The sequence below is a fragment of the Mastomys coucha genome, unplaced genomic scaffold, assembly GCF_008632895.1.
Source record: "Mastomys coucha isolate ucsf_1 unplaced genomic scaffold, UCSF_Mcou_1 pScaffold23, whole genome shotgun sequence".
In the NCBI taxonomy this organism is placed as follows: Eukaryota; Metazoa; Chordata; class Mammalia; order Rodentia; family Muridae; genus Mastomys; species Mastomys coucha.
In genome coordinates, this window is record NW_022196906.1 from 72,171,647 (window position 1) to 72,191,154 (window position 19,508).

Here is a 19,508-nt window from a genome sequence, read left to right on the forward strand (position 1 = left end):
TTTTGGTTTTTCGAGACAGGGTTTCTGTGTGTAGCCCTGGAACTCACTCTATAGACCAGGCTGGCCTCAAAGTCAGAAATCCGCCTGCCTCTGCCTCCCAAGTGCTGGGACTAAAGGCATGCGCCACCACTGCCTGGCAACCCCCAGTCTTTTTTAAAGGGTTAAAAAAAAAAAAGAAAGAAAACTCTGTGTGTGTGTGTGTGTGTGTGTGTGTGAGAGAGAGAGAGAGAGAGAGAGAGAGAGAGAGAGAGAGAGAGAGAGAGACAGAGACAGACAGAGACAGAGAGAGACAGAGACAGAGAGACTGTCCTGTCCTGTGTGTAGGTAATGTACAATATCCGCAGGCTTGATGACCATGGAGATTAGAAGAGGGCACCAGAAACTGGATCCCCTGGAACTGGAATTACAGATGCTTATGGACCATAGAGTAGATACTGAGAATTGAACCCGAATCCTCTGAGAGAGAAAAGGGTGCTCTTAGGCAATGAGTCCACCCCCACCCTGCCATACTGAACTGGAAACTGACACCTTCCCCAGCACATCTTGGCTTCTTTTTTTTTCTAACCTTGTACAGACTGTATTCTTAAAACTGCTGCGCAGTATCTTATTACCCACACAAATACTAATTTTAAAAATAATCCCCAATTAATAAGCATCTCATCTTTCAACTTTGATTCCCGACAAGTTAAATTTCTGTGCAGTCCTGCTGGAGTGGCCTCACTGTCCTGCAGGACACTTGAATTACCTCTTGCCACTAGTACTAGCATTGCCTTCAAGCAGTGGCAGGGTAGGAAAGCTAAGGAGCCAGCCGGGAAGCAAGCCCCACCCCCCCCCAGGCTTCATACAATCCAGAATAGCAGAGCAGGAGTTACATTCTCTCTAAGTTAGAATGGAGGCTGACTGTATTTTTAGGATTCTATTTCAAGAGTTTGAATGAATGGTTATTCTGAGAAATTTACATTTTTTTAAACTGTTTTAAATACTTTTTAATACTTTGATTCCACCAATTTTCATTACCAAGTCATCTAGAAAATAGAATGAAAACTAAAATAGAATGAAACTAAAACCAAACAAATGGCAATATACTGCAAAATCATTTAAATATATATGTGTGTGTGTATATATATATACATTTACATATTCACATATATATATTAGCAATTTGAGTGAAAAAAAAAACAGAAAACAATTTTGCTGGTGAAAGTATTTGCTTTTTTTGTTTTGTTTTCAGAATAGGGTTTCTCTGTATAGCCCTGGCTGTCCTGGAACTCACTCTGTAGACCAGGCTGGCCTCAAACTCAGAAATCTGCCTGCCTCTGCCTCCCAAGTGCTGGGATTAAAGGTGTGTGCCACCACCGCCCACCTACTTTTGCTTTTAAAACAGTATTTTATAGCAATCCCCAGACTTCAAAAAGGAATTATTTAATATGGTGGTTTTCTCAAAGCTTTTCTCTTCTACCACATGCAGCTGAGCAGCCCAGCCCTAGTTTTGTCAGCCACTGCCCTGGGGCTTACTTAGTTCAAGTCCACTGAAATCAAGGTCACTGGCTCCAAGGGCAGCACATACAAAATCCTACCCACATGTTCTAGCTCAGCCTGCCAGAAAACTTAAGGCCTGCCTACTTGTTCTATTTCTACCACCAAATTATCATAATTACATGTTTACTGATAAGAACTATGCAGTGACCAATGGCCGTGCTGGGGACTACACTACCTTGGCATAGACATTTCTACTATTCTAAGTAGGCTACGCTGGGAGGAGAAAATTTAATCAAAGAAGTACACTTAGGCTACCTTTCCTTTTTATAGCATTAATTTAGCAGAAGTAATAAGGACTTTTCACAGCCAAGTTACACAGGTCCAAGACAAAGGAGCACACTGCCCGATTGGGCTGCAGGCTTCCCAGGTCCTCAGCACGCTCTGCTAGTTCCCACTGGGGTCTTGTGCGTCCCCAACCTTCACCCCCTACCCCACCTCCACCCTCACCCCGAATCACTTGAGCACCACAGAGTCTAGCTGCGTGTGTCTGCTTGCTCGCCAGGAGCAAGTCATTTGGGCCGGTGACCTCAGGGCAATTCATCAATTATTAAATTCTTTCTGGAGTGTATTATTCTGTGTTTTTAGCACATTTATGCACAAGCTATGCAAACATTACTAATTCCTGAAAATGTTTTACCCTCTTCAAAAGAAAGTCATTCTTGCATGGACATGTTTTTAATTCTTTCCAGTACATATAACTAGGAGAATTCATTAAAATTCAATCCTTCGACTTCAAGCCTGTTCCACCCCTCAGCCTCTTACGACTGCAGCTTCTTTCCTTTATAGGACCTGAGCACACTCGTCACTCTGCACAAACAGGGTTGGATGGATGTGCCCTTTAGGGTCTGACTTTTCTTTTCTTTTCTTTTCTTTTTAAGTATCATTTCAAGGCTCATTCGTGTGGTAGCATGTAGAGGTACTAAATTTCTTTGGCAGTAGTTTACTGATGGAGGCACATTCACTCACGGATCCAAGTTTGAGTGGTTTCTACCAAGAGGGTTTTATGAAGAACACTGCTATGAACTCACCCAACAAATTTGCGTACGAACATGTCTTTAATCCTCCGGAGTACCTATGACTAGAAGAGCTGTGTTACACGGGAACCAAGCTCAGCCTTGAGAGAGAACCTGCCCAAACTGCTGCAGGAGGGCTGTGCCCCTGAACTTTTCCCCCAGCGGCAGGTAAAAGGTTTCAACTTCTCTAGATCTTCAGTGACACTGGCTACCATGCACCCTTGAATAATCACCCTAGCAGGTGGAACGTGCAAATGCAGAAAGACTCAGGACCTAAAGTGTTAAGAGCATGGAAAAGAAGAAGAAATAAAACGTGCTTCCTGGGAGAAGGATGCAATTTAAAAACAGCAGTGTCTGCAGGGAGCTGCACGGTCTGCAGCTGACTTGACTTTGACCATCCACAGCAACACAAACACAAAGGTCACTTATCACCACTCTGCAGGATACGCTAACAGTGCTCAGGGTGGCTGGTGCCAGCCCTGAGAGCAAGGGTGCTGTGGTAAGGGACAGCACACGCGCTTGGGTAGCACCCGTCTCGCTGCAGCTGCCAGCAACACCTTACCCCGGTTCCCAACTTCCCTTCACTGCAGGAACATTAACACAGCTGCTCCCACCACACTGGAATTAGCTCTAAGCTTTCTGGCAACAAAGGCAGAGAAGTAAATGTGATAAATGTCAGAACTGGTAATAAAATGAGAGAAGCTTCCCATTCTTTGGCTGATATTTTTCCCTAAAAATAACCCCCTTTCACCTTAATAGCTCCTTATAGCAGAAAAAAAAAATTAAGCAATATTAATAGACAATAGTTATCCTTCGTTAGAAGCTGTACTTTTCATAGTTATTCCATAACGACTTTTTATAGCAGCTGAGTCCAGGGCATTGCACTGGAACAGGCTGAAGGGTTGCGGCAGAGCTTCCAAGAACTAACTATAAGCCCAGAACCTATCATGCCTCGCTGTGCTGAAGGAGGAAATCCTGAGTGCTCTGTTCTGTGTGTTCACCTAGCAGGTGAAGAGGAGTGCCAGCCAAGGTCCCTGCTGTTAATGGAGTCTCACTGATGCTGGTACATACACTGATTATGGACATACCATTGAGCACCCAACACCTAACCTTTCCTGTATAGATCCAGAACACAGGCAATACAGGCGTAAGCGACTGACTGCTCTGGGAACTTGTGGATCTGGAGCTCACCTCGACCAGCCACTACACAAGGTGTGGCAAAACAGGAGGCTTCCAGCCTGGACGTGAAGAATATACTCTAGCCGGTCTGGGAAGAGGGCACTGGGTGGACTTCACAGTACCTCTGTATGAAAAAGGCTTTGGAGTTCTCGGCTTGGTCCATGCACAGATCTACACCACAGTAAGAGCTGCGTAGTGCATGAAGATTACAAAGGTTCACAGGCTGTCTGAAATGCAGTCTCCAGATTTAACTAGAAAAATGTCTGGAGGGCCCTTCAGAAGAACCAAAGCCGACCTGACACAAAGATAAGCAGCGCGCACCCAAGCGCTGGCTATCACTTCTCAGAGCGATGTGGGGAGACTTCAACAGAACTCACGGGAAGCCCAGAAAAATAGGCCACAAGAACCACTGCTACACAGCTGAGCTGTAGCAGTCTATAATAAAAGGGTGCCCCACGCACCTGCAATATGCCTTTACAGTCCTTACATTTATTATTTTAAGTATAATGCATTATGCACCATTAAAAATGGACAGGTTTTATTTTGTAGTCCTAGATGCCCTGAAGCTCACTATGTAGACCATAGACCAAGTTGGCCCTGGCACTCACAGCCGTCTTCTGCTTCTGGCATTAAAGATGTGCACCACCACACTCAGCTGCCATTTTACTAAAAGTAAGAAACTCTACAGTGTGGGCTCCTACAATCGTCCACCGGCCTCCACACCTAGGAGCACTAGGCCACTGGTACTTATCATCTTTATGCACATACAGCACAGGCAATGCTTAACCATGTTAAACATTTTGCTTTACATTTGGTGACAAAACGACAGGCTAGTTGTTCCTCTCACTTCCCAACCGTGAGACTAAAGAGGACGTGTTGCAAGGGCATGTGTGTAGGCATAACATTTTCTGTGCGCTCCATAAACGTTATCCTTGTGTAATTCAAATGCTAATTTCTCTGCCCTCATATCTTGTTTCAATCCTGACAAGGCACTGCAATGCTTGTGTCAAGAATCTCCTGTCTAAAGTTTGTGTAAACCATTCTTACTTACTATTTAGTTTTTGCCCTGTCAGTAAATGCTGATCACCCAGTGGCTAGGCGGAAGAGAGAATAGGGCGGAACTTCCACCAGCTAGGGGAGGAAGAGAGAGGGCAATTGAGATCTGCCACTAGGAGATAGGAGAAAAGAGTTCTTAGAGTTCAACTGGAGAATGGAAGGCCACAAATGCAAGTACCACTGGGACCTTGGATGGGAGGTAGCCAGACTAGCTTATGGGGTTAAGATAGATCATTAGACTGCCCAGGTATTGAAGTGAAGCTTGAAAATGAACCTTGGTCTCCCTGTGTTGCTACTGAGAACTAGCCAGGATAAAGAAATACAACCACAGTATAAATTTACTATATACGTTTATATTAAAAATAACATTTGCAGGCAGGTGCATCTGTTAGATCCCCATGACAATTTTCACATTTTCGTCTATTATGGAAAGGTCTTTGTTAAGGTTCTATTGATAAACTGCCATACTCCCTGCCTTTTTTTCTTTCTTATGGAGTTTGAACATGGTATTTCTTAGCCACTCTTACTTCTTCTCTAGAGAACCCTCTATTCTGTTGGAATCCGTGGCCTCTTTTTTAACTGGGTCATCTTCCTGACTCTGTTGTTGGAGTTCTCTGTATATTCTGGATACTGATCTTCTGTCAGCTGTCAGTTTCCCTCCCACTCTGTGGACTTCCTAGTCACTTGGTTGACTGTTTCCTTTGCTGTACAGGAATGTTTTAATTTTATGAGATGTCATTTGTCCAGGATTGGCCTAAATTCCAGAGCAAATGGGAGTCCAGAACTCAGTTCCCAGCACTCATCTCAAGCAGTTCCAGGGAGCACAACAACCTCTTGTGGGCCTCCCTGGGCACCCAACAAGTACTTGGCATAGACACAGACATAGGCACACACATATAAAAAAAGCTCTGGAACAAAACGAAACTTTGAAGCAAATCAGATTTCTTACAAACAAAAAATTAGCACCACAGTTTATAACCATTAAGATTTAGGGACCTCTGGGTGTTGAGGAACTGGCTGCAGAGCTTGAATCTACTCATAAACCAAAAAACCATTTTATAGCCATCACCTTCCATTGGTATAGGTCTTTGTAATTTGATGCAAAATTGAGGCTATATTTTGATATACTGGCACAGAATTTTGTATAGATACATAAAATTCATAAGTTATTTTTGATATATTGGTAGAGGTTATTATATATTGATACAAATTTAAGGTTAATTTGATATACATAATGTATATGTTTTCAATTTTTATGTGAAAAAATCATGCCTTGATGATACAATGTAAAGTTTTAGACCTTTTAAAGCTATTTATCTGCTACAGAGAGATAAATAAAAATACAATTGTCAGATAGCAAAAAAAAAAAAAAAAAAAAAAAAAAAAAAAGATTTAGGGACAATCAGGCACTAGTGAAATGCACGCTTGCTAAGTAAGAATGGGAATCTGGATCCCAGAATTTATATAAGAAGCTGGGTGGGGCCAAAGGTACGCCTGTAACCCCAGAGCAGTGAGGGGTGGAGATCAGAATCACTGGGGATAGCTCAAAGAGACCCTGTCTCAAAGGAACACAGCAGAGAGTGATCGATGATAGAGCACAACACCACAGTCTACTGTCCCCTGGCCTCGCACATGCACTGTACACAGGGGAACACAGACGGGCAATCAATAATAAGACCCAGGAGCGACTGCACACTCAAACAGAAGGCTGACTTTGATCTTTCTTGAAGATGACAACTGAAGAATGGGTGACCCCTTGCTGTGTAAAAGCTGGAAAGGCAAAGAGTGTGAGGCTGATAAATGCCCTTTTATTCCCGGCACTCACTAGCGTCTGTAAGAACTTACTTTCCAATATTCTCTGGCAGAGACTGCAGCGAGATGTCATTTACAGAAAGACATGTTAAGTTCTGTAGTTCAGGAAAGCTCTCAGGCAACCTAAAACAACAATAACAAATGTGTTAATAAGTAAAGCAGTGTACACCAAGTACAGATACAGAATTCCCCCGTGTGCCGGCTGCAACAGCCCTCCTGCAATTGCCTTCTATTATAGAATATTTGCCTTGTCTTCCTATGTATACTACACTCATAAGCAATAACAAAAGGCTTTGTCCACCTTTTGTGGATAGGCCATTAGTTGATCACTGATAGGGCCATGTAAACACAATCCCAAAAGCTGGTTGATGTGCAGGGTCTAACACAGAGTGGGTGCTCAAGAGGGCTGAGTGTTCTGTAAGAAAGATGCTGCCCCTGGAGCCCAAAACTGATGGGCATTCGGCTGGGTGTGAGGGCATGCTCCTTTAATCCCAGCTTTCACAGGCAAAGGCAGGTAGATCTCTGTGAGTTCCAGGCCAGCCAAGGCTGCACAGTGAGAGCACATCTCAGACAAAAAAAAAAAAAAAAAAAAAGAAAAAAAAAGAAAATCCTAAGAAACAAACTGCCCAAACAAAATCCTGCCGAGGATAAAAACACTGCACTGATTAAAGAAAATGCAGACAACTGAGTCAGCCCGTGGGGGTTTAAGCCACAGGACGGCTTGTAATGCCCACCCATAGCAAAGGATGACTCTGCCCTGATAGGCTATCCACCAACTGCTACTGTTTAACTTTTTAAATTCAAGGTGTCATTCATTTTATATAATTTTATCTTTCACTGCATAATATACCCAAAAGTACTTTAATATGTCTCAAACTCCACAAAATAGTAAAAATTCAATATAAAAATCATTATTTAAATTTTACAAGGAAATTCTAGTTTTAATATTACTACAGTTACCTGTGTTTGGGGGGAAAATCATGACTAAAGATGAAAGGATCTCATCACATCTAAAATGAGATGCAACACACACACACACACACACACACACACACACACATACACACACACACACACAGCATGGCCAGACCTCTGGCTTTAGCAGTGAGCTCTTCACCATTATACTTGTCTTTTCCTTTGTTAGATTCATTTGCATAAAAAAGAAATCCTGTATTGATGTTTGACATTTAATACAGGTCCATTTCATAATTCAAAACCAAATCCAGGGATCCAAGAACAGGGTATCAAGGGGAATGTTTTGTTAAGTTGTAAGGAATAGCTTTCTGAAGATTGTTACTTACAACTCAAAAGACAGAACTTCCTTGGTCTGTCTTGATTTTGGCCAGAAGTATATATCCCTTTATGATCTCAAAAGCAGCTAAAATGTTCTTAAAGCAAGTAAAAGGCATTAGCCCACTGGCCTGCCTTTCTGCCTGCTGCCAGCAGGGAGAGGAGCTTGTGAGCAGTGAGTATAGCATGAGGAGGGAGGCAGAGGCAGGGGGAGGACCTTCCAATGCTCGCTCCGCATTAGCCGAGCCGTCTAGGAAGTCCATTCACCTAGATGAGGATCAGTTTTTGCAGCCATAAACTAAGTGGGCCACGTAATTATCAAGCTACCTTCAGCTCACAGATAACATCTTAACTCTTTACATCAGGACACCTACCAAACTGAAATGGCTTATCTCTAAGACTCCTGCACATATGAGGCCAGGATAAAACCAGGAATAAGCTGGGTGTGTTCTAGCTGAGACAGACAATTGTGGAGGCAAGGGTTGGCAGACATTAAGAAAAGAAGAGCAGAAAATCGGAAGGTGATTAAAGTGACTGAGTGGTTAGGTCTCAGCTGCAGCAGAGGACTCCCCGCTCACCAACCCATATAAGCTGTGTAGAGCTTTTTTCTCTCAGCTTAGTGAACATTTACTGAGCACTTCCTCCAAGAATCACAATTGGGCTGGAGAAACAATAATAAAGGAGAGAGAAATACTAGTGACTGCCTCATTTCTGAGGGGGTCTTTATCAGAGGGATAACTTCAGTGTAATTTTCAAGTACTATGAAAATACACAAACAGTACTGTGAACAACCAGAGGGGCTTCGGGGACTAAGGGGAAAGCCTTCTGAAGACCTGAAGGGTGGTGGAGGGATCTGAACTGTCAGGAACAGGGAGCTCAAAAATGAACAGTGCCTCCTTACTGCTCAGAGTCTGACCAAAGCAGGCGAGGACAATCAGGGTAGACACTGTCCCAGCACAGAGCGCTGAGGAGGCTCTCAAAGCCATGGATGGGGGAACACTGAGTTTTGGGGACATGACACTCAAGAGGTTTTTGAGACAAGGGAGGATTGTGTGAAGGGGAAGTAGGAGGGACATACAGCTTGGGGACAGGAACAAGTTAAGAAAAGTAGTAGTCTTTACAACAGAAAAGATTATTATTTTTAAGTTATAAATGCTAAGAGTATCAGTTGCTGAAATTCAAAAGAGAAAAAACAGAAACATTATAAAAACATATTTAATTCCTGGCAATGAGATATGGGTATAACAAAATGAAATAGGGAATTGTTCCATGCTCAAGGAGTCTCAGTTTTCAAATAAAAGAGATAAATCCAGTTCAGTTTCAAAGAAGGGAACAGCTATGTATGGAGCCTTGAGAAATCCTACAAATGGACTCAATGGGCCAGAGAAACCTCTAAAAGGCACACCTAAGAGCCATCTCTCCATTCCCTTATGGGCACCAATTTATTTATCCTGACAACACAAACACCTGAAGGCAGGTGTCAGTGGACTCCCAACTCAACCAGGCCCCAAGGAGTCTTGAAAATGCCCCTCAGCCACACCCAGTGTTCTCTGAAACACCAGGAAGGGCAGACTGCGTGAGGAGGAAAATGGGCCAGGTGGTAAGCCAAAGGAACCCCCACAGCTTCTGCAACAGTGAGGAAAGCACGTGCTTTTCAGTGAGTGTTTCTTTTTATAAAAAGTTGAGATTATAGACGTTTCATTACTGGTTTATTAACAGTAAGTTGAATAAGACTTTTCAGGCTGGGGCTATACACACGTCAGGGGAAAGCGCATGCTTAGTAATTATGCAGCCCTAAAGTCAATGAGGACAAGCAACTTCCTGGGAAAAGGTGCTGGAGTCTCTCTGGTCTCAGCCTTATCCCGTAAGACAAGAGACAAATTGGGAATTTATTTTATTTTTTACCTTTCTCTCTCTCTCTACCTCTCTCTCTCCCTCTCTCTCTCCCTCCCCCCCCTCTCTCTCACACACACACACACACATACACACACAGACAGACACACATACACAGAGCACATATACGTGCCATGGCAAATGTGTGGAGGTCAAAGGACAACCCACAGATGTCAGTTCTCTTCCACTACAAGGTCTCCAGGAACTGAATTCTCTCGTGCCACCTCCAGACTCGCTGCCACCTGCCTTTACCTGCGGATCGGGATCGTTTAAACTGCAGTTCTTTACGTGGCTTCAGAAACGTACTCTTTAACCCCTGCTTTGTACTGTCCTTCTCAGTGACTCCATCAGTATACCTTCCTCCACTGCTTACTTGCCTCCCGCTGTTTATTTATGAACATAACGTTTGGACCATCGGTCATCTGGCAGAGGCAGCAACCCACCAGGCACGTCTTAGGCGCACCCCTTGGCCGCCAAGCACGCTGGCCTGCCTGCTATAGGATGGGAGGTGGGCCGGTTACCTGGTGAGCGGGTTTCCGCTGAAGTCGGCCACCTGCAGCGCTTTGCAGAAGGAGATGCTTTCCGGGATTTCAGGGATATCTGGAGGAGCAAGCAGAGTCCAGCTGCACTGTTAACATCCCAACACTTCCAGGACAAACCTCAGGCCCTGCTACCTCCCGGCCCCAGCTCTTGTTCTTACAGGGTTTCTCTGCGTAGCCCTGGCTGTCCTGAAACTCACTCTGTAGACCAGGCTGGCCTCAAATTCAGAAATCCGCCTGCCTCTGCCTCCCAAGTGCTGGGATTAAAGGCATGCGCCACCACTGCCCGGCTAGAAAGTATGTCCTTTAAGGAAGCACATTAAAAATATACAGGCACAATGAGCAGGGGTTCTGGGTTAAATGTTGTAGCTCACACAGCTGAAAAGATGCCAACAGATAATGTTGTCAGCTGATGCGTGAGTCAAAAGAGAAGTCTAGTGTAAACGAGCTGGAGAGGTCTAATGTTCCTTGGTTTCATGTGGATGAAGCGAATCAAAGACTCGGAGAGACTGGAAGGCTGGAGAGGGTTTGCAGTGTAAAACCTAACCCTCCACAACGGGGGGTGCAGGGAAGACAGGCCCTTCTGCACTTGCAGGTGGAGTTTCTTGCACTCCTACGTCAAGAAGCAGAGTTGTGAGAAGGCTAGCTGCACCTCTGAGGAGCCGCCATTGCTTCTGTCTGTATGCCAGACCTTACTGCAAGGAGTCATGGCTGCCCAACTGCATCCCAGAGCAGCAAGGGTCAGGAGGCGGCGCTGAACCACCGAAGGCCAGGAGAGTGCACTTGTTCTAAAGGACACCACGAGCAAGGCAGTGTTTCTAACTGTCTCGTGCCTGTAGACCTTTTGCACCGGGTAATTGATCATGATGCTCCCAGAAGTGAAAGGGATAGACAAGCCTAAGCTCCTGCTTGAGCTATATAAACAGAAAAATTGTAGAATAAACAAACAGCTGTAACAGACATTCATGACACCTCGACGAATTTCCAAACTTCAGCTAATTTAGAGACCCAGGACCCTGAGAATGAAGGGGACGCCATGTTTGCTTGAGGAATGACCCCACTGCAATAATGGAAAGCTTTACCTCTTCTTTCCTATTTTACTCCTATCCTTCCTTTTAAAAGACTATATAAAAGGCCTTTTATACTGGGGAAAATCAGATCTTTCAGGGCCTGTTATACACTAGCTCACAACTGGCACTGATCTGAAAGCCACCCCCATACACACCACCTCAAGCATGATGGCCCTCCAGCTAAGGTAGGACCCCACAGGGGCAGATGATAGGATGATTGCAACTTAGTCATGTGGTGACTCCAACTGCTGCTACACAGATGCTATACCGAAGTCCTTACTTGAGCACCTACTGATCTTGCAAGTGCTTTTGTTAATAGCCATCCTCAGGGACCATGAGAAGCAGTTACTTTACTGTTCTTCCTCAAGCGTACCATTAGTTCTCCACCCTAACCTAGTTCAGGGGGATTCTGATCACTTGTCTTTTCCACATGGTATCACACAGCCTAATGATACTGATGGCGTCAGTGCTCTGGTGGCCAAGTGAGTAAGAAGAAAACAACTACTCTGAACCTGTTGGTAAAGCCTATGTGCATCCAAGGAGAGGCAATAAATCCAATCAGAATGTAAGGCCCTTCTGCCTCAGTGACAGTTCCAGTGGCATTGCTCCTACAGAGACACTCTTTCTAAGGGGAAAGATAAACTGTTACTCCTGACTCTTCTACCACCAAGAAAGACTCACCAAGAAAGACTAGGCCTCCTTGCAGTCTGGAGGTGGCACGTCCCTCACTTTGTGTGTTACTTTGCCCCGTATACCAAGGACTTGGAAACCCGCTAGCTTTGAGTGCGGCCCAGGACAGAAGGCAGCTCTTCAACAGGTCCCTGCTGCTGTGCAGGCTCTTCTGCCTCTTGGGCTCTATGATCCAGAAGACCCACAGCAATTGAGGTGGCAGTGGCAGACAGAAGTGGTACGGGGCACCTTTGGTGGCCCCCATAGTGAGTCTCTGCAGGTACCACCTAGAAGTAGACAGCTGCAGCATTACGACTCCTGTCTGGGACAACTCTGAGGGACAGTGATGAAGGGAAATATTTACAATGGGAAAAACTCTGGATAGTCCATAAAGTTCTCCACTGTGCTTGGAAGAAGAGACACTCAGATGTGCAGGCAAACGGTGGTCTGTGAGCTATGGCCATGGGGCTGAATGGTGGGAACCATGAGAGATGCAGGGTTAGAAAACTGGTGAGTAGAAAATTGGTGAGAAAGGCAGCTGAGAAAGAAACACACAGACAGGTCTCCGTAGTAGCAGGGAACATGAAGATATCTGTTTCACGTGTAAATTTTGCACTGAAGGCTCCCCTCAGCAAAGGAGAACAATAATAAGTAGCCAGGATGACCCACTCTCTGGACAGCAGCCAGCCTCTTTCCCTGACGATCCCTGTCATTGCCCTATGTCCACGTGGACGAAGCAGCTACTGTGGCAGGGATGGAAGCTATGCATGTGTTTAATAATGTAAGCCTCTACTCATAAGGTGGGCCAGATACGTCAGCTGCAGAGATCAATACCGAGCCCCCACTGAGCACCATTCCTGGGGTGATGAGCCAAGTTATCTGGTAGCGGGCTTTATTTACACTTACCTGGAAGGAAACCAGATAGTTCTGAGTGTGGACTTGCCTTCCTGCATGTAGTTCTTCTGTGGAAATTACCACCCCTTAACTTACATAATGCCTTACCACAGGCATGGTATTTCGTGCAGCATTGCCTCTGACCAAGGGCTCACTTCACAGCCAAAGAACTGAGGCAGTGAGCTTGACAAAATGGTGGGACGGCCTTCGAAAGACACAGTTCCACCGCCATAGGTAGCAACAGCCTGGAGGTCTAGGGCAGGGTTCTCTAGAAGGCTACGCCAGCATCCATTATACAGTATTGCTTCTCCTTGAGCCAGGATTTAGGGCTCTGGGATTAAGGGGTAGCAGTGGGGATGGTACCATTCATCCATCATCATCTTTGGTGACCCACTAACAAAACTATCACTTGACCTCAGGCTCTGTTGACCAAACGGTTTGATGCTAAAGGCGGGTAATGTTCTTGCTGGAGGCACAACTATTCCACTGAACTGAGAACTAAGGCTGCTCCTCTAGCTACTTTCAGTTCGGATGCCTTTGAGTCAACAGGCTAGAAATGAGTTAGTATTAAAAAGGATGATTTATCCAGGCCTTCAGGAAGAAACTGGACTGTTTCCCACCCACCCCCCGCCCCCACACAATGCAAACGGTATATCCAGAATAGAAGAGATCTGTGATGGTGTCTCTTGGTGGTATGATATCCTATCATAAGGATATAAGGTCATATTAAGGTCAGTGAGCAACTACAATCCAAACCATGCAGGGATGATAAATGGCCCATAACCTACAGGAATGGAGGTGTGAGTCACCCCTCCAGATAAAGAACCAAGCAAGACCTGCCGAGTTGCTTGCAGAAAATGAAGGAAAAACAGAATGAGTATTAGAAACAGGTAGCTACAAATAGCAGTTAAGGCCATGTGAGCAGTTACAGAAAGGAGTGCTAGAATTGCCATAAGGGCTCTCTCCTGTTTTGCTAAGAACGGTGTTTTAGTTGTGTGCGGGATAGTTGGATGATGTTAGGTAGAATCATGGCCATTTCTGTTTTCACTTAGAAAGTAAACATGACATGAGGAGATATAATTAAATATCGAGCTGGCAAGCAGTGAACTTCTGATCTTGATTATCAACTTCACTGGGTCTAGAATCAACTAAGAAACACACGTTTGGACGGGTCAGAAAGGGCAGTTCTGCAGGATTAAACAATGATGGATGACCTTCCCCAGGGTGAGTGGTGTCCTCTGGCAGCAGCCCAGTCATGAATCGGCCTGAGGGGAAGCCGTGCTGCTTCTGCCACCTCTCCCTACTTACTAATGCATCTACCATATTGCTGCCACCCCCACCATCCATCCCTGCGTGAGAACCCAGCTTCTTCAGCCTTGGACATGGACCGAAGCCTTGTGGACGGAGCAAGCACCAGGTCCTCGGCCTCTCCAGTGCACATCCGACCCTTGCTGGACTCTCCAGCTCAAGCAATGCAAGGCAATCTAGCAAACCCCCTTTGTAATAAATGCTCATTCTGCTACTTCTGTTCCTGTACAAAGCCTCGACGAGCACAAAATATCAAATTGGCGGGGGTAGGGGGGGGGTCTTTGCTAGTTATTACTCTGACAGGGGATAAAAATTCAGAATATATCAAGAACTCAAAATCAAAACATTAAATAATGAGGGACAGGGTGCTGCTGATTCCCGGGGAGGGGCGGGAGGGGGGGAAAGGTGAGGGGTGGGGGCGGCATGCCAGTTAAACCCAGGGAGGAGGAGGGGACAGTGCAGTCCCTGGTGGACACTGTTTTCATGCTTCCTCTGAAGAGACAAAAACACTTTTCTACTTTTCTTACCTTTTTGACTATAAAAAAACTGTCTGTCTCTTTGGCAACTATAGAACACTTAGGAAATGTGAAAAGCCAGACAGGGTAGCTCACGACTGTGATCCCAACACACAGGAGGCAGAAGCAGAGAGACTCTTGCAAGTTTGAGGCCAACCTGGTCTAAATAGTACGTTCCAGACCATCCAGGGCTATATCATAAGACCCATTAAATAAATAAATAAATAAACAAAACATTAAATAATAGAACAACAAATAATCCAACTAAGAAATGAGTTTTTAAAAAAAAGCTGGACAGTTTTCAAATGAAGCTCAAACTTCCAATAAATGCAATGCTTAATTAACATGCTTTGCAATTAGGGAAAAGCACATGAAAACGACTCTTAGCCCATCTCATCCCATCAAGAAAAGGTTAAGATTGCTGGTGAAGATGGGGCGGAGGCTAATGATCACATAAGTAAATTAAGGCGGTATAACACAGACAAGCGCCACAGGTGGTCCTTCTTCCATGGGCTTTGTACAAAAATAACATGGGAGAGACAGGGTACCAACTAAACATGGCAGCACAGGTCCGCAACCCCAGCATTTGGGAGGCTGCAGCTGGGAGATCGTAAGCCTCAGCTACAAAGTAAGATCCAGGATACCTGGGAGGCATAATGAAATCCTATCTCAAAGTAATAACGAGAAAGAGGTGAGGGGGAGGAATGGGAAGTGGGGCGGACAATTAAGGATGTGGAAGAGGGAAAGAGAACAGAAAACGAAAGGTGGATATGACCAGAGCACATACATTATGTACATGTGTGGAAATGGAAGGAAACCCATGACTCCGCACAGTTAATAGCTTCTAATTTAAAAGCGGGCAAAGGGAATAAAAAGACATGAATCTGTCACAGGATTAGCACTGCTGTTTCTGGAACCTAGACAGCTGTAGGACATGGGCCTGCCTTGGCCTGAAAAGTGCTCAGCAGCCTGGACAGACCACAACAGACCTTCCTGCCACTATTTTGGGTCTGCTGGGTCTGTATAATGTTGGGGAAAAGAGGTGCCTTATAACTGCCTGATGTTCTATCAATGAAAATAATTGGGGGAGGGGGAGGTACATAGTTCAGGATACATTCTATAAGACAGACAGTTCAGGAAGCAGGCGTCCGTTCTATCTGGGTGTCAGGAACACTGTTGAGGCCTGAAAAGATTGCCAGCCTGGATCACATGAATTCCAAAAATTCTGTTCAGTAACAGTTTGGGAATTCAGGGATCCCAGGATAAGAGACCACAGCTGAGCAAGTCCAGACAAAGGCAAGCTCCGCTAGGTCTGGTTGGAAGAAGGCATTCCTGCTCCAGGTTAAACTTTGGGAGTATCTAAAGTAGAAAGACTACAAAGCCAACCCTGAGTGCCTTCCACTGCATGCACATGCCAATCTTGACCTTTGAACATCTATGCTCTAAGCTAACAGTTTCAGACAAGAAAGGTGGGAGTGTAACTTAAAGAGTGCTGAGCACTCACTCATGCGCTTTGAAAGAAAGCTACTGAAACTTGGTGTTCCCCTGAGCTCGTGCTATGGATCTGCTAGGATAGATAGCATTAGCCAAGAAACTGGTGACAGTCCATCGGTGGACCTTAGCAAAGCCAAGAGGAGGAGAGATGCCACCGGCAGAGGACAAGCTCAAGAGGAGGAGAAATGCCACCGGCAGAGGACAAGCTCAGGCATGAATGTGAGGCAAGCAAGGGGTGACTCTGAGGACAGCACAGACTGCCAGCGGAGGGTCTGGAGACAGGACTAGAAAGCTCCCTTGACGTTGACTCAGTCTAACCGTCCACTACCCATCTGGGGCACACAGTTTCCTTGTCTGTGATAAGCAGTTACAGCTCTGCCTTGCAGTTCACAGCACACTGAAGAAGAGTGAGGTCATTAACAAGAACATAAGAGTTCTGCTGTTGCTCTAATGATTTGAGAAGCAATAATGACTAAACCCAGAATCAGCGTGCATTTCCGTAGAAAGGTTAGAGACATTTAGTATTATATTCTTAGTAAATTAATACTTAGTGTTAAGATTTCCATCAACTCATTAAATTACATAACCCAAAACTTCTACTTGCCAATACTATAAAAGACAAAAAATGTTTAATTTTACTTTTTATAGTTCATATTAGACATGTCCATTTACAGCCAAGAATAAAAAATAACAAAATCCCTCTCAGGCATTTTGCAAGTATCAGATTTTGTTATTTTTATTCCTCTTTTCTCCAAAATGTTAAGATAACCTTTAATTCAGATCCACTGCAAGTTATCATCATCTCTGAGTTTGAACTGCTTTTGACAAGTGGGTTTTAGCTGTCTTGGAATGAACACCCCGAATCTGCAGTTTACCAGAAAGACAGTTTCTGTGGCCTGCATGAGGACACTCACATAGGCGCCGAGCTCTGTCACGGCAGGGACAGGCCGACCACCATCCCAGCACGATTTGCTGGAGGCAGCTCACACAGACAGAGCCTTCACAACAGATACAGCACTTTAGACATGACTTCAAAGGACATCCCCTGCCCTTCAGGGAATCTACTTTTAGCAAACAGGATGAGATTCTGTTCTACTCCACACCAAAGCAATGTATAAGCTTAGTTTATATGTTTCTATAAGAAATAAAGAAGTCACTGAATACCAAAATTATCTAGGCGAGGCATCTCTGGATGGTCATGGCACCAATCTACCACTATTTTAGTGATGTCAAGGGAGCTTGGCTCTGTAACCTTTTCCTTCTAAGTATGGGTTTCAGTTCTGGTTTCAGAACTCGGAGCCCTTGCTTTTGTGGAAGACTGTGGACAGCCTGCTTTGTCTACCATGACACATTACACTTGGGTGGATAAATTAACTGCTCACTGGCACTTACTCAGTGTAACAAATACTAAGAAGGAGAGTGGCAGTCCTGTTTAGAGACACAGGGGCATCAAATAAACGGTCTAAGACCACGCCACTGACATCTGGAAAAGCGGAGCTCTGGGTCAATCCCTCGGCAAGAAAGACACAAAGGTCCCATTGAGGACTACAGAGCCACATTTGAGGCACTCCAGACACGCTGCAGGGATTACAGATGACAGAGGAACACAAAATGCTGTCAGGCTGTCTTATGCAGAAATGGGGGTGGGTGAGGAGTGTGGGGGTCAGAGGGAGCAAGAGCGAGCGAGCCTCCTGTTTTAAGGATGCAGCACAGATGCCTGGAGGGCCACTGGGTAGAAAAGAAAGGAACTGGGGAACAGGCAGAGGTCAAGAATAAGAAGCATCACTCAGATCATGGCCCACACAGCAACAAAAGAGGGAAGAAGGGTGTAGCTATAAGCTAATTTCTAGGAATGAACTACTGTCTTTAAAAGTGAAGTAAGGAGAAGCTAAACCACAAAGGCTGAGGAGCCAGATGAGGAAGGAGAAGAATGTAAAACAACAGCCAGACTCCAGTCTCCAAATGGGTACACACTAGATGACTAAACCAGAAAAATGGAGAGAATACTGTAAGGGTTTCTCATCGTGATGCTGAATGAATGAATGAATGAATGAATGAATGAATGAATTACAGAGAACTACTATTCAATTTGAAATGATTTACAGAACTGGCAGGCTACAATCTGCCTTTCATTAAATTATGGCAAACATTTTTCTTACCAAAATAAGAAATGATAATCCTGTGTGGAATGCCAATAAAGCAGCAGCAACAACAACAACAACAACGACCAGCTACAATGCCCATCCGTTGAGCATGAGTCCCACAGACACATAACCTGAATGCCATGTTGGGCATTACTTTGAGGCAGTCTGTGTTCTGCCTAAAGCTGGTTACATGAAGTAAGGGGTAGGACCTTCCACATACAGAGTCCCCCTGGCGCTAGTGATTTCTAATGTCACGTTTCCTTCCCATTAGACACGGGCAGCTCACACACAGAAACTTCTGTCGTTGTCGTTATCAAGAGCAGATGCAGGAATGGCTCTGGTGAAGGCAAGCTCACCTGCTCCAGAGCTCTGCACAACTTATGGAGCTGAGCTTTGGCCTTTAGTCTACACGTAAGCAGTCCAATTCCTGAAAGCCAGCACATCAGTGTAGACCGTACATCTGTAAGGATCCCGCACGGATCCTGAGCACTGATATCTAGCTAAGTATCTTGACTTTCATGACAGTTCACTGGTCCATGGTGCATCTACACCTTCAGATTCCAAAAGCTTCCTTGAGGACTGTCCAGTTTCCAAGACAGTGCACTGAGCCGTCTTTCAGCTGGAGGCAGGGAGCTCCTGGCTGCTGCTCCATTCCGATTTTCCCCTATGGTCTGCTTTCCATCTCTGCTTCCTACTGTTTCTTGGTCCACATAAAAAAGCCAGACAAAGAAACTGGTGAGATGACCTATCTGAACTGTCTGCTTTGCTCTGCCATGGCAGGCTCCCACCGTTGTCACTTTCCCACCTTGCCCCTCATTCATACAGGATCCCTCAGTCACCTCCCATGCTGGTGCGCAGCCAACCATCTCCAAGGCAATATATGTCAGTGCCCAGGAACAGGAAGCTTCAGTGGTAATTCTAATCTAAACTTGTTTCTCCAGTCTTTCCAGTGACAGCTATATAAGTACATCTTTGTAGTAGTCCACAGAAATAAAATTGTGTTTAAGAAAAATCTGTTACACTGAATCTCCATGTCTGAGAACCTGGAGTAGACCAAGCCTTCAACTGGAAAGAGAAAAGAAAATTGGGGGGG

General features: G+C 45.0%; 1 protein-coding gene across 2 annotated transcripts in view; it reads right to left on the bottom strand.

The window, feature by feature from the left end:
• The window catches only part of Lrrc1 (leucine rich repeat containing 1), a 160,553-nt gene that overhangs the window by 78,397 nt on the left and 62,648 nt on the right, over positions 1 to 19,508 (bottom strand). For both annotated transcript variants that reach the window (XM_031345617.1, XM_031345616.1), the window contains exons 3-4: positions 10,304 to 10,382; positions 6,633 to 6,722 (exon numbers count right to left, since the gene is read on the bottom strand). In XM_031345617.1, coding sequence (XP_031201477.1) covers positions 6,633 to 6,722; positions 10,304 to 10,382 — 169 coding nt within the window. The remainder of the gene's footprint in view (positions 1 to 6,632; positions 6,723 to 10,303; positions 10,383 to 19,508) is intronic.